The following is a 24,594-nucleotide window of genomic DNA, read 5'->3' as shown; positions in this document are numbered from 1 at the left end:
GCATGGTAAATTATTATGGAAAATTCATTTTGAATTTCGCCACAATTTAGCCAGTCAGGGCCTGTGTCATACGTGGTGAATGGCACCATTAGACCAGCTACTAAAGAAGCATCAGTGGTGACAATGGAGGGAACCCCAAGAAGAAGCTTTTCAAGTGATGAATCAAGCTTTGCAATCCTCAAACCTTTTGGTTCATTCGACCTGAGGAAACTGATCATGCTCATATGTAATGCATCCCCTTACAGTTTAGGGGCAGTATTATCCCACAAGATTGGAGATGGTTATGAGCACCCCATCGCCTTTGCCTCAAGGACTCTTTCAAAAGCTGAGCAGAGCTCTGCCCAAATGGCGAAAGAAGGCTCAGCAGTCACATATGGGTGTGAAGAAATTCCACCAATGTGTGTACGGATGCCGATTTGAGGGAAGATGAGGCAATACCACCAAAAGCCTGGGCTAGGGTGCAATGTTGGGCCTTGCTGCTGGTGGCCTGCAATTATTCTTTCCAGCACTGGCCAAACACACAAATTGTCAATGCAGCTGCATTGTGCCGACTCCCCCTGCCGAAGAACACCCCGCCTCCATCAGTATCCTAGGAGACCGTATTGGTCTTGAATTTCCCAGACACGTTGCCAGTGTCGGTCGGACACATTCATAACTGGACCCAGGGGGACCCCATACTATCAAAGGTAAAGAGGATGATACAGGCCGAGTGGCACAATGAAAAATTGGAACATTTGAGGCCCTATTTTACCCATGATGAATTAACTTAACCTGTGAGGGTGTTGTGATCTACTGGGGACCAAGAGGCATTGTTCCACCACCAGCCAGGGGACTCCTCTTACAGGAGTGGCATAGTGCCCACCCAGGGTAGACAAAGATGGCTGCTGGCACGCAGCTACATCTGGTGGCAAGGCATTGATAAAGCCACTGAAGAATGGGTATAACAGTGTCAGCCCTGTAAAACGCATCAGTCCCTGCCTCCCTTGGGAATGGCCAGGCCGCCCGTGAACCCGGGTCCAAGTTGACTATGTGGGACCTTTCATGGGCAGAAAGTTTTTAGTTTTGGTGGACATCCACTCCAAGTGGCTGCCTATACAGGAGATGGGACCATGACCTCAGTGGCCACGATGGACACCTGGTGCCGAGTATGCACTATTCATGAACTTCCGGAGTCATTCGTATCTAACATTGGCACCCCTTTTACAGGCGATGTCTTCTGGGTTTTTGTTCAAGCTAATGGCATGTGCCACAGTAGGATGGCTCTGTACTACTGAGACTGATGGATTGGCTGGCAGAACCGTTCAGACTTTCAAGAATGCAGTGCAGATACAGTCTCACAAACCGCTATGCCAACAGCTTGCCAATTTCTTGTTGTCTTACAGTTTATCTCTCCCACACATCACGGGGGTCACAGCTGCGAAGTTGCTGATGGGCCGTCACCTCAAAATCCACTTGGACCTCATGTTTCTATCATTGGCAAGGAGAATGGAGGTCTGTCAGGCCTCCCGGAGAAGTCAACGGGCTACGTGGAGGGGCGACAGATCGTTCCAGGTGGGGGACTCATTTTGGTTTGTAACTTTATCTCGGGCCACTTTGGTTAGCTGGACGGATTATGTCCCAGTCAGGGCCTGTGTCATAAGTGATAAATGTAAATAGGAGGACTGTCAAAAAACACATTAACTATTTGAGGAGCGTGGGAGGGCGAGGGGGTGATGACCCCCAATTTGGAGCAAATGAGTCCCACTGGTGTTGTCAACACTCCAGTAAATGTTCCTGACCAGAGGAAACTGAGGACTCTCGAATCCACCTTGTCAGGTGTACTTGTGGAGGCTGGTGAGGCCAGTTCTCTATCATTGAGGCAGTGCCTCCTGAAATTTTACCAGTCATCGATACCTTGACTACCTTGAAGGATGCCAAGCCTGTGGGTGGACTGCGGAGGTCTGGAAGGACGTGAAGGTCCCTAGACTGATTGACTCTTTGACCACTCTCTTTCCTCTGTGGTCCTTTGCCATGTGCATAGTTCTTGTGTAAAATGTTTCAATGGGCTTAAGGGGGAAGGGATGTGGTAATGTGGCCCCTTTAAGAGGGGGAGGCCTGGCAGATCATGTGACAGGCTCGGTGCCAATTGCGCAGGAGCGCATGAACCCTGGCCAATAGGGAGTTTGAGATTAGCCCTGAGAGCAGGACCACAGACAATGTGGACCCTGGATCTCAAGAGACAAGACCCATCCTATTGTGTTCTGTGTCTGTATTGTTACCAGCCTTTGCCTTTCATCAATAAGCCCCTTTGTTATTACTGGAAGCCTTCAGTGTGTTTCTTGAGTCACCACAAATTTTAACTGTGACCAGCTGCCGAGTTGTACAATACAAACTCCACCCTCCCTGTTAACTTCATGAAAGAAAATTCTGCTTGAATGTTCCATGATATTCAAAGGTAATTTTAAAAATTGCTGACTATTCCATATCCTTGCTGATCACCTGCTAACCTTGCTGACACTTCCTTTACCTCCTTTCCAGCCACAAGAGTCATGACACACCAATGGAGTATTTGACCTTCTGAGTCTACAACTATCCCATTCACCTGCAAATCTAGCCCAGCCAGATACTTGTTTAGCACTTTTCTGCATGAGGTAACTGTCCATGTACTACACAAATCCCCTAGTTATGACCACTGTGCTATGCAAAAACTTATCCATGAAGGCAGACAATTTCAAATGCCATTTAAAGTTAGGATTCTAAGTCACAATTATCAAGAAAAAAAGTATATTTTCCGAATGCCGCAGTTCCCAAACTCAATTTCTTTGTCAAAATGTTCTATAAGGGATAATAATAGTTCATATGAAACATTTAAAAGTGTAATTTAAAATTTGAATCACTCCAGTAACCAGACATCATAAAATATTACAGCCTGACTAATTGAAAGTCTGAAACTGTACCCTTCATACTTAACTTTTAGTTTAATTTACATTTCAAATATTACGATTCTAACAGTTCGTAATCATTTTGGTTTCAATTACCAAAATTCATCGATGTTCAGGGGCTAGATTCTCCGCACCCTGACGGCGAAATCACGTCCGGGGCCGGGGCGGAGAATCCCGTTCCAAGCATGGAATCTGGACCGGTGGCGGTGCCTCGATTGTCTGGCCCCGAAAAAGCAGCGTACACGGGGAGTACGCCGAGCCATGTATCTCCCACCTGCGGCCATTGCCAGAGGCCCGCCCCGCTATTCTCCGCCCCTGACCCGCCGAAGTCCCGACGGCGTGGATCTAATCTGGTCCTGCCATTCGGGATACTCGCTTGGTGGCGGCAGACTCAGTCCGCGGCCGCAATGGTCGGGGGCAGGTCGATCAGAGGACAGGGGAGGCCTCATACAGGACCGGGGTATTTTTGAGCGGGCAGTCCGGGTCGGGCATGCGGCCGATCGGGGACACTATTTCTATGGTCCAGGTCTGCGGTCTGAGTCCGCCATGGAGCATGGCGCAGCCACTGGAGGTGCGGGGGGCCATATCTTCAGCTGGAGCTCCGACCTTCACGAAGGCTCATTGCTAGCCCACTGCAAGGCTGTGAATCTGTGGTCATTTGATGCCAGTTTTTCTGGCATAAAAGGCCACAGTTTACATAACAGCGTGGGGACATAGTCACTGAAACAGAGAATCCAGCCCCCGTGCTAAGCTCATAATATCTAGAATGCTTAGTTATACTTCAGATAATTGTTCTCAATTTTGCTTAATGTTTTCATATCAATGCAAAATTGTTCAAATCACAAACCAATGGATATCTAGCACTATTCCTCAAATAACTGAAAATCATAATGTGCAGCAGATCCATCAGCATCTGAAAGAGAAATGACAAGTTAACATTTTGAATGTCAATGATTGGTGGAATGCCAGAATCATTGATTTAACTTTACTCCCATGTTGGCTATGGATGAGCTGTTAGCAATCTCAGCTTGGAGTGGGAAGCTTGTGGGGTTCTGACCCATCTGGGAACTGAGCACAAAAGTCAAGGCTCACATTCCATCGCAGAACTGAGGAAGTTTCACCGTCGAAGGTGCTGTCTTTCGGATGTAAAACTGTTCTCTCAGTTTGATGTAAAATATTCCATGCGACTATTTTCAAAAACATCATAAAACAGATTATTAGGTCATTATCTCATTGCTGTTTGGGGGAGTTGCTGTGCATAAATTAACCATACCATTTCTGACATTACAACAGTTTTAGCAGTGACTACACATCAAAAGTGCTGTAAAGCACTTTGAGATGTCCTGAGGTCATGAAAGACTCTAAAAATGTAAATCTTTCTTTTTTTTCAGATTCTGATGGACCTGAAGTATTTTCACAGCATTGTCTGTTTGTACTTCAGATTTTCAACATTTACAGTCTTCATTCCTTTTACCTCCACCACTACTACTTTCTGTTCTATCCTAATGTCTTCAGAAGCTATGGGCCGGGATTCTCCGAAATCCCGGCCAAGTGTTGACGCCGGCGTCAAAACTGGCGCGAGCGACGCCGACATCAACAGACCTCCAAGCCCAGTCATTCACCCCTTCCTCGGGGGCTAGAAAGACGCCAGAGTGCTGTGCGCTGCTCCGGCACTGAATGCTGCCCCCACACGGCCACCGCGGGTCCACGCATCCGGCCTGGCGTCGGAGCAGTGTGGCGGGATTCGCGCGCCCCCCCCCACAGCGATTCTCCGACCCGGCGCAGGCTCAGAGAATCCCGGCCATGATGTGGGTCGAGTTTCCATTAGTTACATTAGTGCCATCTCTGCAGAATCACTGAACCATGCAAAAGATCTAGGAATTTTAGACAAAGGTGAGTTTCAGCCAAAGTCACTTATATTTCTGTTTCCTGCAATCTTTTTGCCTTGGTTACAGATTCACTTTGCCCAGACCAGACCACTCCCTCAAACCTAATCATGCATCCCTGGTCGAAGCTGTGAATTCTGCCAATTGTGCTGGTTTGGGAAGCCTTATCAAATGTATTCATTTCCTTAGTCATACACAACCACCAGTAAGCATGCTTTAAAGATTTTCATTTTAAAAAAAAAGTAATATACCAAGAAACTGATTAAACTAATTAAACTATGAAATGACTCTGCATTTTTAAAGTCACATTGAATTCATGAAACTAAGAGGTGGAGGCATTGGATTTCTTGAATAAAAATGCATACTTTTTCATGGTGAAGCCATTTTCAGCTGTATTGATAAAACTGCACCAAAATTGCCATTCTTAATTACAAAGAATACTTTTTAATGGAAAAAAGAATTAATTATTCTATTGACACTGTCAGATTGCACTGGTTCATGGAATATTTTACATCTGTGACTATGCAAAATATAATTTGGCAGAAATTTACAAAATAAGCTAAATAGTGTATTTTTACACAACACTTTGGTGCAATTTACCAAGCAGAAACTCTGTCCTCTAATGTACTTTTAGGAAAATAATATATTTTCTGGCACATACCTGATTCCCTAATAATCTCAGAGAATGCACTCTGCACTTTGTGGTGTTGGCATTTGTACTTCGGTTCAGTTGTGTCATAATTGGTTCCTTTATTCATATTTGAAAGAAAAATAAAGAGATGAGCAGACCCTTCAGTTAAACTTGGAGTATCCTTTTTTTCAGAATGTGCATGCCCATTATGTTGGCATTCAGTTGTACAATCTTTCTGAGCAGTTGATATTTGTCCCTGAATGAAGTCATTGGTTCTCAGGGATACATCCACCTGTTTCTTATCCGACATTGTGAAAGCGACTTTTTGCTTTACGTTTCCAATGAATGAAATAAGCTTAACTGTGCCATTGTCACCATCTGCTGATGCTATGGAAGAAGTGCAGTTTAGTTTCAAAGATAGAGCTGCTTTTCGTATTAATCCAGATGAGCTGCTGTTTGTAAGAGAGCAAAGATCAACCAAAAGGGATTTGTCTAAGTAGTAAGTACTCTTAAAACATTGTGCTGGGACTTTGAAATGTGAGAAGGAAACAACGGACTGAACCTGCTGAGCAAGGATACAGGTTTTGCCATCATTGTTGCTGAGCAGCAAAGTTTCAGGAAGCCACCTGTCAATTTTTAAAGAGCTTGGCCTGTCTTCTGTTGAATGTAACACTGAGCGAGGCTCAGAGCACTTTCCTGAAGCAGTACATCCATCACTACGGAACTTGCTGATATTATCTGTGTGGAAATGAATGTGCATAGTATCTTCGCAACTCTTGAAATTTTTCAGGACTTTCACAGATCTGTCATGTGCTGTTGAATTTTTCTCATTTGTAGAAGCACTGACAGTTCTTTTAGAGAGTTTATTAGAAGGGCTTATTATTCTTCGGGCAGTAATTGTGATGGAGGAAAACCCTCTCCTAGATTTAGTCAGGGTTTTACCTTTCCTGCAATGTATAGTCGAGTCCAGAATGCTTTTCTCAACTGGTGTTGTTGTCAGTGCTGCTGTGTGTAATCTATTAATCAGAGATACATTTTGATTGCTTAATGGTTGATGGGAGTGTCCAGCTTGGGCATGCTGTAAACAAATAGATGAAGCAGATGAATGTTCTTTGCTTGCTTCCCCTCCGATTACTGGTGAGATTACAGCTGATGGAGCTGGTGCGTTTGCTTTGCAGGATGTTGTGTACTGCTGAAAAGAGAAAAAAATTGCAAATTAATCTAGAGTACTATGGAGAGCACTGTATAATTAAAGTGCTAAAATCCTTTATTTCACTTTACCATGCATAAATTGCTTAAATATTTTCCAGCTCAATTCCTATTAATTGAATGAAAATGAATATTAAATCTTTAATCCTGTTAAATAAGACAAAACAAAGCATGTATAATTGAAGGCTTGACTTTAATTGCAACATTCAGACAGCAACATTAGTACTCATATATAAACCTGTCGAGGCTCTTTTGGTTCAGCTAGGTGGCATGCATTTACAAGAAATTCACTTCCTATGTATCATATAATATGCTTTCAATTCAATGTGTGCAATGATTAATTTCCAACATGATGGGGGGGGGGCGGGGAGAGGCAGGAGTAGTACCTAAAGTCATGTGTTCATTGCATGTGGTAATGCATATCTTCTACTTAGTAAAGTAAATTAAATGATATTAGAAAACTCCCAATGGTAATAATTGAATATAAATGTCAAAATTTATGATGTTTCACATTATATGCACCACACATATTCAACCATCTACATAATTCAATAGCTTTGTTTGATATAATTTTTAATAAGTTTATTCTTTGAAGGGGAACATAACCTGAAATTAGAATCACAGATATCTGAGAGATAGATTACCATTTTTCTGATTTGATTTGATTTGATTTGGAGATGACTGAGAAAAGCCAATGGCTTCAGAAATTGGGGTGTTTTGCTTTTCTTTTTCAGGTCTTTGGCTAGAATCAGACGCGCAAGATCTTGTCCTTTTGAAATAACTATGAACTGTAGTGATCGTGTAATTAAATCCAATGTTACTTGGCGCTTTAGCAATCATCATTTTTGATTATTTAGAAATTGAAGGGGAATTACACCACAACTTATCAGCCGAACAACACAATTCATGGCCATGTCTCTGCAGAAAAGACACCACAAACTGGAAACATGGGAAAGATCTTCAATGCAGCTAAAATATTGCATCAGCTGATCTTCCCTCTTCCCTTGCATTAACGGTACTTTTATTGCAATGTTAGCAATACTATTTCTGCATTGCAGAACAAGTATTGCTTTTCTCTACAACTTAGCAGCCAGAGGCAGTCGTATTTTGCATCAGGCAATTAACACACATGCAGATCTAAGCGAAATGTTTGAGTAGGGTACAAATTACTTCTAAATTTAAATGCCTCTGGAGTATTTTTTCTGTAATTTTTAAATTGCAGTTTCTGCAGACGGGCCACACAGTAGCTGCAAGGCAGTACAGACAGCCAAATATTGAGGTGTATTTATTTGCGAGCTAGATCTTTGGCAATTGATTCTTCCACTCCCAAATCACCCATATAACGAATAAAAGGCTGAAAATTATCATTATTAATATGCAGCCTCTCGGGTCCAAATGACATTTAAAAAGTATTTAAATGACATCCACAAAAGGATTGTCCACCATATTTCACGGTATAAAATTGAATAGATGTGGGCACAGTGCTCTGACAGGGAAAGTGTAATTGCTTGTTTCAGAACATGTGAAAAATGATGTGTTGGAATTGTTGGTTCTAGATGAAGATTTAAGTTTAGAGTGACATTCTTTAAACATGCTATTTGATGACTTATTTATGAGTTTGCATTTTATGTTAGACACGCAGTTCAAATAAATATGGCATTTTGAGGTCTGTCTGCCCCTGGGTTAACCTTGTGTGAGGAACATGGGGCGTGATCTACCGGTCGTGCTGCGCCCGAAAAGCAGTGCAATGCGACCGGTAGATGCCGGGAGATCCCATTTCTGGGATCTACCCTGCGCGCCACACCTCGCAGTATCTAATGCGATCTCGCGAGATGTCAGGATGCGTATCCTGCTCATTGTGGGCGGGATCACTTTCTGAAAAATCTGCATTTTAGAGTGAGCTAGTTAGTCTCACTCTAATATGCATTCCCGAGATCTAACCAAGGCGTGCGTTCTAACTCTCTCGCCTTGGAGACCTCGGGCGAGCGCCATTCAATGCTGGTCTCCACACATGGGGACGAGACAGAACGGCACTCGTGGGGGACTCCCAGTAGATTGGATGACTCCAGGTGTGTGCCTTCTGTGCAGGGTGGCATCCTGGCAGTGCCACCTGTGTGCCTGCCTGGCACTGCGAAGGTGCCCAGGTGGCACTGCCAGGGTACGAAGCTGCCATTTATTGTGCGGCGGTGAGTGGACCAGGTGCCCTGCACGGGTGTGGAGGGCGGCCTGGGGACCCCCTTATAGTGAGTTGGAGCTCGGGACGGTTCAGAGGTTGCATCGGTGGCTCAAGAGTTTGGGGCACCACTTAAAAATGGCGTCCCAATCTCTCACTGCACTGAGCAGTTCCGGCAAACGGAGCAGGTGGAAAATGGGGCTAAGTGTGGCCTCGTCGGGGAGTTCCCCACTGAGGCCCCGATCTATCCGGATGGGCATTAGATAGCAGGGTGTTTCTCAGCCTCCAAGTGCTGGGAAACACTCGGCTAATGTCACACACTATGATACTCTTCCATTCGGGTAGGATTGCACCAGCCAGAGAGACCTGAAATATCTACAGTAGTCAGTCTGGATGCAATGAAGGTTCTGGCTTCAAATATTGTTCAGTCTTGTCCTGTAATTTAACACTGGCTAAAGCATCCAAATAAATGATCCTAAAATTCTGTTTTACGAGCTCATTAAGTTTTAAAAATGGAATGAATATCCATTCACTTAAGTTGGCTTTTCTTCTGACCCTGGCAGGAATGATCTCGTATTCATCTTCACAAATCTGCTGTGGTTGTTTACATTGTTTTTTGTTGGACACCATCCCTATATTAATAGGAAATTAACCATTATTATCAGTGTTAGCGATTGATGTTAATATCAGGTTGGAGGAAGGCGGAAATATCTGCAGAAATAATAAATAATACCATTTTAAATAAATATGACCAACAAAGTGCATTTCATCGGTATTCAAGCTTAGTTAATGACAAATAAAGGCACATGTGTAACTAACATCCAGGAAAGGTGATCAACTGTCACACAATGACACAAATTGGACTTTTAATATTTCACTAAAAAGACAATCGAACACACGGATGTGAATCGACATCAATCTGGTGACTCTTAGTCAAAAGGATAATTTTTAGGATCAAACTCCAGACAGTCTTCTGTAGGGCAGTGAGTTTATTTCCCAATTCTCAGTATTGCTGGAATTGCTTATTTAGAACCTATCAATTGACTTGAGTTGAACTTCACATTGATGTTCAACTATTTTCAGGTCGTAGCTCAGAATAAGCTGCTGATGCATCACCTTAAGTCTGAGCTGATCCAAATGGGAAACTGAAATCAGACCAAGTTGTATCAGATTCGAAAGCTACTCTGTTATCTGTTTTTATCAAATCATCAGTTCCCTGGGAGTTCTAGAGCAGCTTTTTGTCGATAAATCGGAGACCTGGGGCGTCATTCTCCGACCCCCTGCCGGGTCGGAGAATGGCCGTTGGCCGCCGTGAATCCCGCCCCCGCCCCCGCCGAAGTCTCCGAAGGGAGAAAAGTCGGCGGGGCGTTAATGGCGCCGCTGCCGCGGAGAATGTCACGGGTCTGCGCAAGGCAGCCGATTTTCGGCCTGCCGATATTCTCCCTTCTGGATGGGCCGAAGTCCCGTCGACGTGATGACCGTTCACGTCGACGTCAATCAAACCTCCTTTTCATCGGCGTGACCCGGTGCTCCAGGCTCACGCCGACCAGCGAGGAGGTGAGTGACGGCCTGGGGGGTTGGCTCTGGGCAGGAAATGGCGTGGCCGCAGACTGATTGCGTGAGGAGAGGTGTGTCTCGGCTTGTGTGTGTGTGCGGCGGGGGGGGGGGGGGGGGTGGTTAGAGTAGGCTGGGGGAGTGCCGGGAGGGGGTCCGTGCCGGGATGGAGGTTGGGGGTTGTGGAGGGGGTCCGTGCCGGGGTGGAGGTTGGGGAGGGGGTCCGTGCTGGGGTGGAGGTTGGGGAGGGGGTCCGTGCCGGGGTGGAGGTTGGGGGGGGGGGTCTGTGCTGGGGTGGGGGTTGGGGAGGGGGTCCGTGCCGGGGTGGAGGTTGGGGGGGGTCCGTGCTGGGGTGGAGGTTGGGGGTTGGGGAGGGGGTCCGTGCCGGGGTGGGTGATGGGAGGGCAAATGAGTTGGTCCACCTGGCCAGGTGCCAGCCTCCAACAGTTGGACCCATGCGGTCCATGCCACCTGGCTGGGGGGAGGAGGGGATATGGGCAATGATGACATGTCGTCGTTCCCCTCCCCCCCACCAGGCCGTCACGTTTTCAGACCATCCAGCGATGTTGGCCGCCGTGGTGGCAGCCGCTCATGTCTATGTTGCCCTGGATGAGGAGGAGGAGGAGGAGCGTGCCAGAGAGGCGGCGCAGGCTGCCGCAGAGGGGCAGGCGGCAGCCGCCCAGGCTGGAGGGACACCTGACCGACAGGACGAGGAGGGGGAGGAGGACGTCGTGGCCCCACGGCAACGGAGGCACCCGAGGGCGCCCCGTGTGTACCGGCCCCGGCAGTCATACCAGGACCTCACGGACCGGGAATGCAGGAGGAGAATCCGGATGAGCCGGGAAACTGTGGCACACATCTGCCACCTGCTGGCACACCTGTCACCGCGTGGCACTGGCGGGGGACACCCTCTCCCCGTGTCCGTCAAGGTTACGGTGGCCCTGAACTTTTATGCAACGGGGTCATTCCAGGCACCGAGTGGGGACCTGTCCGGCATATCGCAGACATCGGTGCATCGGTGCATCCGGGCAGTGACAGATGCCCTTTATGCCATGGCGCACCGCTACATCCGCTTCCCCGTGGACCGGGCCAGCCAAGATGCCCGGGCCGTGGGCTTCTCTGCCGTTGTCGGGTTCCCCATGGTCCAGGGCGCGATCGATGGGATGCACGTCGCCGTGCGGCCACCTGCAGGGAACAGGGCAGTGTTCACTAATAGGAAGGGGACCTATTCAATGAACGTACAGGTGGTCTGCGACCACCGCATGATGATCCTGCACGTCTGCGCCCGTCACCCAGGCAGTGTACACGATTCATTCGTGTTGTCGCGGTCATCCATCCCCAGCATGTACGAGGGACGCCAGCCCCGGCTGAGGGGCTGGTTGCTGGGCGACAGGGGCTACCCATTGCGATCGTGGCTGATGACGCCTATACGGAGGCCACGCAATGAGGCGGAGAACCGCTACAATGATGCCCATGTAGCGACAAGGGGAGTGATTGAGAGGTGCTTTGGCGTGCTGAAGATGCGTTTCAGGTGCCTGGACCTCTCTGGGGGCGCCCTCCAGTATCGGTCAGATAGGGTCGGCTGCATCATTGTGGTGTGCTGCGTCCTGCACAACATAGCCCAGCAGAGGGGCGATGTGCCGCAGGCCGAGGAGGGCGGAGTGGAGGAGCAGCAGGAAGAGGCCCAGTCCTCCCCAGATGAGGGGGATGGGGGCAATGGTCAGGGCAGATGGGGTAGACACAGGCGTGTGGCTGTCCACCGTTACCGGCTGGCCCAGCGGGCACGGGACAGACTGATAGACGCCCGCTTCACTGACTAGATGGGCGTGGGAATCGGGTAGTATGGCCACAGACCGCACACCATGACAACAGCCGACCACCCACACCCCCCACCCATCCACCCACCCAGCACCCTCACCCCCCTCCCCAACCCCACACACCCCACCCGCATGCACACCACCCCCCCACCCCCAATTGCCGATCCACCGGCGGCACAACGGGCCGGGCTCACCCAGTTGCGGGTGGACGCGTGTCTATCGCAGGCCATGGAGGATGATGACAACCCGCCTCCGATGAGCTCCTAGCTCTACATCGTTGGACGATGTCTGACCCATGGCCACAGTACCACCATCCACCCGGACCATCCCTGCATGCGGCTGTGACACTGCAGCGCACGGTCCCGTCCTCTGCCCGGGGGATGTTGATGGCGGCCCAGGGGGAAGGGGGCAGACTCACCTGGGGCTGAGGTAAGACCACCCGTCACACACACACTTGCGCTCAACGTACATGACATGCCCGCACACTTTGGACAGAGCACAAAGGCAGCTTCGGTAGGTGTAACATTGACTTTAATAACCAAAGGAGTTCATGCACATGCCCTAGCCCCTAAAACTCATCTGTGCCCTGCACCCGTGCCAACTTACTCAGTGTCTAATTGTTTGGCCTTACGGGCCCTTTGACTACGTCTACGTGGTTCCCCAGACAGTACAGCAGAACTGGAGGTGGACTCCTGTGATTCCTGCCCTCTGACACCGGATCCCTTTGGCGGCCGTTTCCTGAGGCGTCCTGGCCTAGATGGGCCAGGCTGCGGCCCGGGCGACTGGGATGGCGAGCTGCCAGCCTGTCCTGCCCGTTGCCCACCCGATGCACCTGGGACGGAAGGGGGGGAGTCCGAGGTGTCGCGGTGTACCGGGACCTCCCCTACAGAGGGAGCCGGGACGGACCACACCACCTCCTCCTCCCTCGGGGTGCCCGATGGCCCCCAGGCCTCTACATGGGTGGGGGATGCGAACGGACTGGCCATCCGACGCGCCCCCGACATCTGGCGCTGCCAGTCCTGGAGGCCCGTGCTGGTATCGACAGGGGTCTGCAGGTTTGCAGCCATGGAGCCCAGGGGGTTGCCGAACCCTGTCTGCGACAGTGCGACGCCAGCTCGCACATGGCCACTGGCGCCGATGCCCTCAGCGATGGCCTGCTGAGACTGGGCCATGGCCTGCAGAGACTGGGCCATGGCCTGCAGAGACTGGGCTATGGCCTGCTGAGACTGGGCCATGGCCTGCTGAGACTGGGCCATGGCCTGCTGAGACTGGGCTATGGCGTTGAGCGCCTCTGCCATCTGGCGCTGGCACTGGCTCATGGCCTCCTGTGAGAGGGCAGCCATTTCCTGGGCCACAGACGCCGCCTGCACGGAAGGCCCCAGGCCTCGCAAACCGTTCCCCATGTCTGACACCGTCGCACCCATTGCCTCCACCGCGGACGCCACCCGTGCGGTGTCAGCCTGGGTGGCACGCATGACCGGGACCACTCCCAGCTCCTGGACGCGGGTGGACTCCTCCACCTGCGACCGCAGCCGCCGCAAGCCACCCGTCACCCTATTCGCTCGTCTCCGTGTCGGTGGTTGCATCGGATCTATGTGTGTGTGTGGTAACTGCAGGAACCCGGGATCCATCTGGGTGGCAGATGTTCGTTTGGCCTGGGCTGCCCTCCGACCGCCCGGTCCCTCTGCTGCTCCTACCTCCACCTGCTGTACCGGGACGGCTGTGTTGTGCGCACCAGTGAGTGTACCAGACGCCTCATCACTAAAGTGCCCAACTGTGGTGAGTGTTTCTGCGATGGTGGAGGGTGTTGGTGACAGCAGTGGCGTTGTGTCGTGCTCTTCGTCCCACTCTGAGTCCATGGCACTTTGGGGTGGGGGTTCGTCTCCACCCATCCACTCTGAGTCACTGTCCGGTATTTCGTCTTCCCGGGTAGGGGTGTCCTGGGTAGTGCTGTCCCGGGTAGTGCTGTCCCGGGTAGTGCTGTCCCGGGTAGGGGTGTCCTGGGTAGTGGTGTCCCGGGTAGGGGTGTCCTGGATAGTGGTGTCCTGGGTAGTGGTGTCCTGGCTCGGATGTGACGGGGGCCTGTGGCTGCCCCCCTCATCGCTGGGTGGTCGCTCCCGCACGTGACGGGGGTGTCGTCTCCCTGTTGCTCCAGGTCTCTCCGTCTCCCGTGGTGTGCGAGGGGCATCCTGCGGGCGTCGCATGCTGGAGGGTGCGGGTCTCTCCGTCTCCCGTGGTCTCCGAGGGGCATCCTGCGGGCGTCGCATGCTGGAGGGTGCGGGTCTCTCCGTCTCCTGTGGTCTCCGAGGGGCATCCTGCGGGCGTCGCATGCTGGAGGGTGCGGGTCTCTCCGTCTCCCGTGGTCTCCGAGGGGCATCCTGCGGGCGTCGCATGCTGGAGGGTGCGGGTCTCTCCGTCTCCTGTGGTCTCCGAGGGGCATCCTGCGGGCGGTCTGCATCTGCGGGGATGGGTGCCTGGACGTTTGGTCCTGCGATACACAATGAAGCATGCATGGTTAGACATCAGGCAGTGATCAGGTGATACGGGGGAGGGGGATATAGGGGAGGGGGGATATGGGGACGGGCTGTTGGTGGCTCACTTGCTCTTGGGGCCCCGACCTCTGCATCAGCAACCTCCCGGTCCTCAGGTCCGCCAGCCAGTTCCAGGGCCCTTTCCTCGTGTACGGTCAGTGGCCTCTCATCAGCGGGCCCTCCTCCAGTCCTCACATGCTCCCTATTGTTGTGTGCGCGCTTCTCCTGTGGGGGGGGGGGTGGTGGCAGGGGTAAAAGGCAACAGTGTTAGGCAGGTATATGAATGCACGCCATCGGTTGCGCGTGCATTGCAGAGGTTAAGGTTAGGGCTGGATTCACTTGGGGATATGGGGGATATGGGGGAGGGGGGATATGGGGGAGGGGGGGATATGGGGGAGGGGGGATATGGGGGAGGGGGATATGGGGGAGGGGGGATATGGGGAGGGGGGATTTGGGGCGGGGGGATATGGGGGATATGGGGGAGGGGGATATGGGGGAGGGGGGGATATGGGGAGGGGGGATATGGGGAGGGGGGGTATGGGGGAGGGGGGATATGGGGGAGGGGGGATATGGGGGAGGGGGGATATGGGGGATATGGGGGAGGGGGGATATGGGGGAGGGGGGATATGGGGGAGGGGGGATATGGGGGAGGGGGGATATGGGGGATATGGGGGAGGGGGGATATGGGGGAGGGGGGATATGGGGGAGGGGGGATATGGGGATATGGGGGAGGGGGGATATGGGGGAGGGGGGATATGGGGGAGGGGGGATATGGGGGATATGGGGGATATGGGGAGGGGGGATATGGGGGATATGGGGAGGCTCACCCTGCCTGCTCTGACGAGGTCGTTCACCTTCTTGTGGCACTGGGTGCCTGTCCGTGGTGTTAGGGCCACAGCGGTGACGGCCTCTGCCACCTCCCTCCACAGACGCCGGCTGTGGCGTGGGGCAACTCTGCGGCCGTGCCCAGGATACAGGGCGTCCCTCCTCTGCTCCACCGCGTCCAGGAGCGCCTCCACATCGCGTGACTCGAACCTCGGGGCTGAGCGACGGCCAGCCATCAAGTCGGGTGTTGCGGTCGGGTGTTCCGGTCGGGTGGGGGGGAGCTGCGCGGCCTTATGAGCCGTCACGCCGTGCAGCGCGTATGACGCTGCACGGCGTGAACCACTGCGCAAGCGCGGATCCCGTTACGTCGCTGCTAGCCCATTTCGGGCCGCAGACTATCGGCCCATTTTTATGACGTGACGCAAGTGGGATTTGCGCCGTTTTTTGCGCCGATCGGCGGAGTTTCCGCCGATAACGGAGAATTTCGCCCCAGAATAGAGAAATAATAAACTAGAAAGCTGGTCCAGTCTGGAGTCATTTCCAAAAAGAGCAGGTATGATGCATTGCAACAATGCAAGGATGAACACTCGGTTGAAATTGGTCACTCAAATTAGTGTTCCAAATCCACATGAAAACTGACAAATAAAACAATGTGCATGCAAGCAGGGAAAATGCAATCAGGAGCCACCAGGAAATTATTGCATATCTGTTCGTCGTTTTATTAGAATGCCAGAGAACTAAAACAAACAATTTTACCAGGTAACCAGAGATGACTGTGCTGGCAATTCCTGCAGATAGTAATTCACTTCCAATCCACAAAACACAAAAGCATAACCGAGCAGGAACACAATTGGCCCTCTGTGGATCTGCACTGACACTTTCTTAAACCAACAAGTGGATTCGATTTGGACTACAATTTTGAATTTTTCTCAATTTGGATCATGTCAGATTTCTTATTTGGATGTAGTACTGATCCCTACAGATACACCTTACTGGCTCAGTAATAACATTTAATCGCTGATATGGCACTTAAAGATTCCAATGTCTGGTTTTAAAAATCAAATAAATCTGTCTGTTTCACATTACCTGATGTAAGATATGTGTCAAACATCCTTGCATTGCTTCCATTAGGCAAGTAGAAGCTGCTCCCCTTAAAAGAACTTACGTGAACTCCCATGTTGAACTGGCAGCTCCTGGTTTATTGTTCAGCCTTTTGCTGTATTCCCAGGGAAAATGACCCAGAAGGGTCAAAATCAATTTCTGTATCTTTATTTGCTATCACTTTTTAGAATGAGCAGTATTTCCATAAAATATACCTTTGTGGCAATTTTATCAAAGCAAACATAAACACACACACATGCACACCACACACAGTAACTTTATTACTTCCATCTATCAGTATTTCATCCCTTATTTTAGCCCAAATTATTTTTTCCTTTAATACAAAATCAAAACATTGCGGATGCTGGAAATCCCGAATTGTTACAATACAGAAGATGGCCATTCAGCCCATTGTGTTTGCACAGCCTTTGAAATAATACAATAACCTGCTAGAACTACTCTGCAGATCTAGTAACATCTGTCAAGAGAGAAACAGAGTGAACTATTCACCTTTCAGAACTGATGAAAGATCATAACCTGGAATATTAACTCTATTTCTCTCTTCAGTTTCTGCTGGACCTGCTGTGTGTTTGCAGCGTTTTTTGTTTTCGCTTTGGGTGGGACCTCCCAGTCTCCTTGTGCCTAAAAATCAGCGTTGGGATATCCCACTTCCAGGATCTACCCGGTTCACCACGCCTTGCGAGATCTGATGCAATCTTGTGATGTGAATCCCGTTTTTGGCACATCTGCATATTAGAGTGAGGCAGCTAGTCTCACTCTAATATGCGTTCTCGTAATCTACCCAAGGTGTAAGATCTAACTCCTTTGGGTGAGCGTCATTCAGTGGCCCCGAGCCCCCTGAACTATAGTAAGCTGGGGCTTGGGTGAGGTTCAGGGGTCTCTTCAGGGGCTCGAGAGATCGGGATGCCATTTAAAAATAGTGTCCTGACCTCTCACTGCACTGGAGAATTCTGGCGAGTGGAGCTCCTCAGTGCAGAAAATGGGGTTAAGTGCAGCCTCGGCTGTTTTCCCCGCTGAGGCCCCTGATCTACCCCGATGGGTGTTGATAGCGGGGCGCTTCTCAGCGCTCTGAGCACCAGGAAACACCCAGCTAATTGCGGGCACTATGAGACTGTTCCTATTCAGGTAGATCGTGTCCTTTTCTTGCCACACTGTGACTCTATGGTTTTCAAACTAGGAAGAAAGCTCATCGACAGGATAGAAAATGTGAGCTGATCCTATGCCAGTGGGTGGCAGGAATCTGGGAAAGCATTTTGCTGGCAGGCGGAATCACTGTCCAATAGAGAATGGAGGCTCACCCCTCAGAACTGCCAACCCAATTGATGAGTCAGTAACTCAGCATCTGCAGCTGCACCAAAACTAGTGGTAGCCATTGAATGGGGAAGAGTGTACCTCCATGCTGAGGCACCCTTGAAGACAAGGTCAGTTATTTTGAGCAAACTGGGACCATGCAGTCATGCCCTGGTGGTCAGGTGTGAGGGGGACATATTTCAGCAATAGTGCCTTAGCTATGGGAAGCCCCCACCCCCTCTGGGCTATAGAGTGGCCATTAAGGAAGACCCCCGTCCCATGGTTTACCTGACAGTGTGCCGACACAGTAGTGGCTCGTGACAATGCCAGTAAATTGACATCGGGGTGGGACGTGATCCTTAATTTGCATCAATTGGCCACCCGTTACTGGCCGTGCCACTGGCAATGTGGATTACCTTCCCAATGCCTTCCACCCCCATGTTATTAAAAATCCATCCCAATCCATCCAATGATCCCTTCTCTAAAATGTCTGCCCTTAATAGTTACAATTGTTATTCCTGCTCTTTAATATAGCTAACATAGTACATCATCAAAAATATTAGTTGTAATCAATTATCCTTCCATCACACCTAACTACAGATAAAAACCCAGTCATAGCTCTGAGAGCATTTTCATAAGCACTGGTAATAACTATTGTTATCAGGACTTCTCCATATTATTTCCAGTATTTCAGATTGAATTTTGCAGCTTGAATAATAAAAATTATGATCAATTCCTCTGGAGCAACAGATTGCCTCCCTGTAGGTGGATTGAGCAAACATTAAACAAGAACAAAATTCTCTTTGTTGCCAACATCATCTGATCTGACCTGTCCTTTAATAGATTAATGAGGCTTCTGGTGAGAGTGCTGACCAGTTAAATCAAGATTTGCTTGAAAATTGGAACATACAGTTCACCAGAAAGAAGTTGGTAAATGTGTGGTAGCAGGACAAAAATTAAACCCCTTATAATTATAATACTTTCTTATTCATCTTTTACCTCAGATTTTGGTTCTCTGAAGCGAAAATATGGCAGAGAAAAATAACCTTTAGCACTATTGCCAGCTTCTTCAGATAAACCTGAAAGACAGAAAAGGTAAGATATTACAAGCTTTATTTAGAGTACCATTAACAAAATAATCCCCTGTTCCACAAAAATACCTTGAGCATGAAAATAGCACAAGATTACAAGACAATATGTTCTGATAAAACATTAAAAATTAAGAAATATGGATGGGCCTTGAGTCCATATTTTCTCAAATTTGGTTTTTCTTTTGTCTTGGAACCATAGAAAAGTTACAGCACAGAAAGGGGGCTATTTGGTCCATTATGTCTATACCAGCCTGAGGACACCCAGGCGTTCTAATCCCACCATACTGCACACGGTCCATAGCCCTGTAGGTGCAGATCCATGTACTTTTTAAAGAGTTTAGTGCCTCCACCACCAACTTGGGCAGTGAATTCCAGACACCCACTACCCTCTGCGTAAAAAGGTTCGTCCTCATGTCCCTCTTACACCTTCTGCCACCTATCTTGAATCCATGTCCCCTGCTTCTAGAATTCTCTACCAAGGGAAACAATTTTATCCTGTCCACTCTATCCCTTCCCCTCATCATTTTGTACACCTCAATCAAGTCACCCCTCAGCCTTCTTATATCCAAGGAAAATAACCCCAACCTGTCCAATCTCTCCCGGTAGCTTCATTGCTTCTAAAATGTTTTAACTTACTAAATTACTGAACTAGCTTATTCAGAGAATATTGATTAAGTTTAGTGAACTCTAAAAGGACCAAAATGATTTTGAATCCATGTTAATGCAGAATTAATAAAGGTCACAGGCCCATAAATCTGTTTGGTAAATAACCCAATGTTGAGTCAATGTTCATGGATGGACAGAGAGTTTGATAGATATGAGCACAGTAGACTCTTGTTTAGTGGTATGGAAGAATCAAAAATTAAAATTAAAATGATGACCTAATAAACTGTGATGCAACGTCTTGGTATCCTGATGGTGCGGCATGTTGATGTACTGGTGTACTATCTGCATCGATTTCAGACTAATTTGAACTGCCATATGGTGACTGTCAAATTGCAAGAGGCAAGTGAGGAAAGAAACAGGGGTTTACTGACAGCCTTTTCACCCACCTCTTGGTAAACAGCTAAAGAACATATGTGAAACAGAATTAGCCTGCCAGTTTGCTTGAGGGTAAAATCTTCTCATTTTATAAAAACACAGAGAATGTCTATTTCTCCAATCAGTGACTAACTAATGAAATCCCAAAGACAGTTGACTTTGAAACCTGATTTCTGAGAATGTAATTTCATTCGTAGGTTATTAATTACGAGAAAAGGACTTCCGGTTGCGGCTATGCGGAGCTAAGTCGCACATTCGGCGGCTTCCGCTAAAAACGGACTTTTGGGCTCTTTTCAGGGCCCGCAACGGCACTTTTTCGACGTTTCCCGGTGTGGGAAGGAGATTGCAATTGTTCCCCGACAGTGTATGGCTTGGACCAGGAGCGGGGCGACTAAAAAAGTGGTGGTGAACCCAAAGAAGGTGCGAGGGAAAAAGGGCAAGATGGCGGTGGGCGGGGACCAGGCAGCGTGGATGCAGTGGGCGCAGGAGCAGCAGGAGGTTATCCAGCGCTGCTTCAGGGAGATTAAAGCGGACCTGCTGGAGCCGATGGAGGCTTCTATAGACAAGATGCTGGAGACCCAGACGGCCCAGGGGGTGGCGATCCGCGAGGTCCGACAAAAGGTTTCCGACAACGAGGTCGAGATCTTAGGCCTTGCGGTAAAGGTGGAGGCACGAGACGCTCCACAAGAAATGGCAGGAACGGTTCGAGGAAATGGAGAATCGGTCAAGGCGGAAGATTTTGCGGATTCTGGGCCTCCCGGAGGGGCTGGAGGGGTCGGACGTGGGGGCCTATGTGGTCACCATGCTAAACTCGCTGATGGGAGATGGGTCCTTCCAGGGGCCCCTGGAGCTGGAAGGGGCCCATAGAGTGCTGGCGAGGAGGCCCAAGGCTAACGAGCCACCGTGGGCGGTGCTGGTGCGATTCCATCGGTTCGTCGATCGGGAGTGTGTGCTCAGGTGGGCCAAGAAGGAGAGGAGCAGCAGGTGGGAGAACGCGGAGGTTCGGATATACCAGGACTGGAGTGCGGAGGTGGCGAAGAAGAGGGGCGGGTACAATCGGGCGAAGGCGGTGCTGCATAGAAAGGGGGTGAAGTTTGGTATGCTGCAGCCGGTGCGACTGTGGGTCACCTACAAGGACCGGCACCATTACTTCAAGTCTCTGGAGGAGGCGTGGGCCTTTGTTCAGGCCGAGAAACTGGACACAAACTGAGGGTCAGGATGGGTGGTCGGGATTGTTGTTGGGGTGTTATACTTTGAGGGGGGCGTTCTTTGCCCTTATTTCTGTTTGGTTCAATGAGGGTGGTTAGGGTGGGTTGGGCACTGTTTGGTTGAATCTGTCGGCTGGGCTCGGAGGTGGGTAAGTATATGGAGTAGGGGCGGATGGCCGGTAGGGGGGATGGGGCCCCAAGGGGGAGGGGGAGGCCTGAGTCGGGTGTGAGGGGACTGGGCCTGTAAAAGGAGCGGCGACAGGGGTGGCGGGGCCGGGCAGGTGGAAAGCGCGGGCTTTTTCCCGCGCTGAAGGCTGGAGGGGGTGGGGCCAGGGCGGGGAAGCGAGGGTTGTTTCCCGCGCTTGGGATGGAAGGGGGAGGCGGAGAGCCTGTGGATGGGTAATGGAGGAGGAGGATATGTCTCACAATGGGAGGAGTCGAAGGAGAGGCGGGAGTAGCCGGGGTCAGCAGGAGTCAGCTGACTTGCGGGAGTGCAATGGGGAGAGTAAAGCAGCTAGGAGGGATCTTAGCTGGGGCGGGGTGGGGGTTGGGGGGGTGGGAGGGGGTGGGGGTGTGGGGGAGGTGGGGGGAGGCAGGGGTGTGTGGAGGGGGAGGGGGGTGTTGGGGGGGTGGGGGTGTGGGGGGGAACCGGGTTGCTGCTGCTATGGTCAAGGGGGAGCTGGAGCGAGTAGAGGGGGTTGGGACGGGGGTCTGCCGCCGTGGGGAACGGGCCGGGCGTGGGGTGCGGGCGCGTGGCTGGCCAAGGAGGGGTTGTGGCTACTCGGTGGGGAGGGGGCCGGGTAGCCCCCTGATCCGGCTGACAACCTGGAATGTAACGGGACTGAACGGGCCGATCAAGCGGACCCGGGTGTTCGCGCACCTGAAGGAGCTGAAGGCAGATGTGGTCATGCTCCAGGAGACACACCTGAAGGTGGCAGACCAGGTAAAATTGAGGAAGGGGTGGGTAGGTCAGGTGTTTCACTCATGGTTGGATGCCAAAAATCGGGGGGTGGCGATCTTGGTGGGTGTCGTTCGAGGCGTCGAGCATTGTGACAGACAATGGCGGCAGGTACGTAATGGTAAGTGGTAAGCTGCAAGGGGAGAGGGTGGTTCTGGTCTATGTGTACGCCCCGAACTGGGACGATGCGGGTTTTATGCGGTGCATGCTGGGTCGGATCCCGGACTTGGAAGTGGGGGGCATGATAATGGGGGGACTTTAACACGGTGTTGGATCCGGCACTGGATCGCTCCAGGTCTAGGACGGGTAGGAAGTCGGCGGCGGCTAAGGTGCTGAGGGGGTTTATGGACCAGATGGGAGGGGTGGACCCTTCGAGATTTGCAAGGCCGTGGGCTACGGAATTTTCTTTCTTCTCGCATGTCCATAAGGCTTACTCTCGGATCGACTTCTTTATTATGAGTAGGGCGCTGATAGCGAGAGTAGAGGATACCGAGTACTCGGCGATAGCCATTTCGGATCACGTCCCGCGTTGGGTAGACCTTGAGCTGGGGGAGGAGAGGGACCATCGCCCGTTGTGGCGCTTGGAGGTGGGGTTGTTGGCGGACGAGGAGGTGAGTGAGCGGGTCCGAGGAAGTATAGAGAGATACCTGGAGGGCAATGATAACGGGGAGGTCTGAGTGGGGATGGTCTGGGAGGCGCTGAAGGCGGTGGTTAGGGGAGAGCAGGGGCGTCATTCTACCACCCCCCGCCGGGTCGGAGAATGGCCATTGGCCGCCGTGAATCCCGCCCCCGCCCCCGCCGAAGTCTCCGGTACCGGAGATTGGGCGGGGGCGGGAATCGGACCGCGCCGGTTGGCGTGACCCCCCGCTGGATTCTCCGGCCCAGATGGGCTGAAGTCCCGCCCAGACATTGCCTGTCCCGCCGGCGTAAATCAAAGCTGGTATTTACCGGCGGGACCAGGCGGCGTGGGCGGGGTCCGGAGTCCTGTGGGGGGGCGCGGGGCGATCTGACCCCGGGGGGGTGCCCCCACGGTGGCCTGGCCCGCGATCGGGACCCACCGATCCGCGGGCGGGCCTGTGCCGTGGGGGCACTCTTTCCCTTCCGCCTCCGCCACGGCCTCTACCATGGCGGAGTCGGAAGAGGCTCTCTCCACTGCGCATGCGCGGGAAACTGTCAGCGGCCGCTGATGCTCCCGCGCATGCGCCGGGAAACTGTCAGCGGCCGCTGATGCTCCCGCGCATGCGCCGCATTTCCGCGCCAGCTGGCGGGGCAACAAACGCCATTTCCGCCAGCTGGCGGGGCGGAAATCCCTCCGGCGTCGGCCTAGCCCCTCAATGTTGGGGCTCGGCCCCCAAAGATGCGGAGCATTCCGCACCTTTGGGGCGGCGCGACGCCCGTCTGATTGGCGCCGATTTGGGCGCCAGTCGGCGGACATCGCGCCATTGGGGGAGATTTTCGCCCCAGATTTCCATTAGGGCCCACAAGGAGAGGTCAGAGAAAAGGGAGAGGGAGAGGCTGGTGGGGGAGATGGTGAGGGTAGACAGGAGGTATGCAGAGGTGCCGGAGGAGGGACTGCTGAGGAAGAGGCGTGGCCTCCAGGCCGAATTCGACCTGTTGACCACCAGGAAGGCAGAGGTGCAGAGGAGGAAGGCCCTGGGGGCGATTTATAAGTATGGGGAAAACGCAAGCCGGATGCTGGCGCATCAGCTTCGGAAGCGGGACGCAGCTAGGGAGATCGGGGGAGTTAAGGACAGGGGAGGGAGTGAGGTACGGAGTGGGGTTGACATCAATGGGGTCTTCAGGGACTTTTATCAGGAATTGTATCGGTCCGAGCCCCCACGGGAGGAGGGAGGGTTGGGCTGCTTTCTGGACCAAGTGAGGTTTCTGAAGGTGGAGGAGGGACTGATAGCGGGATTGGGGGCCCCGATTGGGCTGGAGGAGCTGGCCAAAGGGATAGGGAGCATGCAGGTGGGGAAGCCACCGGGGTTGACGGTTTCCCGGTCGAATTCTATCAAAAATATATGGACCTGTTGGGCCCGTTGCTAGTTAGGACCTTCAATGAGGCAAGGCGGGGGGGGCTTTGCCCCTGACGATGTCCCGGGCACTGATCTCCTTGATCCTGAAGCGGGACAAGGATCCCCATACAAGCCGATTTCGCTCTTAAATGTAGATGCTAAGGTGCTGGCGAAGGTCTTAGCCACGAGAATTGAGGATTGTGTGCCGCAGGTGATCCACGAAGACCAGACGGGATTCGTGAAGGGGAGGCAGTTGAATGCGAACGTGCGGAGGCTCCTGAACGTGATTATGATGCCGGCAAGGGAGGGGGAGGCGGAGATA

General features: G+C 51.5%; 1 protein-coding gene across 4 annotated transcripts in view; it reads right to left on the bottom strand.

The window, feature by feature from the left end:
• The window catches only part of c16h10orf90 (chromosome 16 C10orf90 homolog), a 343,392-nt gene that overhangs the window by 133,984 nt on the left and 184,814 nt on the right, over positions 1–24,594 (bottom strand). For 3 of the 4 annotated variants that reach the window (XM_072479205.1, XM_072479209.1, XM_072479206.1), the window contains exons 4-5: positions 18,959–19,038; positions 5,469–6,630 (exon numbers count right to left, since the gene is read on the bottom strand). In XM_072479205.1, coding sequence (XP_072335306.1) covers positions 5,469–6,630; positions 18,959–19,038 — 1,242 coding nt within the window. The remainder of the gene's footprint in view (positions 1–5,468; positions 6,631–18,958; positions 19,039–24,594) is intronic. The other variant, XM_072479208.1, reaches the window with a different exon arrangement.

The sequence above is a fragment of the Scyliorhinus torazame genome, chromosome 16 (assembly GCF_047496885.1).
Source record: "Scyliorhinus torazame isolate Kashiwa2021f chromosome 16, sScyTor2.1, whole genome shotgun sequence".
Taxonomy (NCBI): Eukaryota; Metazoa; Chordata; class Chondrichthyes; order Carcharhiniformes; family Scyliorhinidae; genus Scyliorhinus; species Scyliorhinus torazame.
The sequence above is the reverse complement of the archived record's forward strand: the minus strand, read 5'-3'. Positions and strand labels throughout refer to the sequence as shown.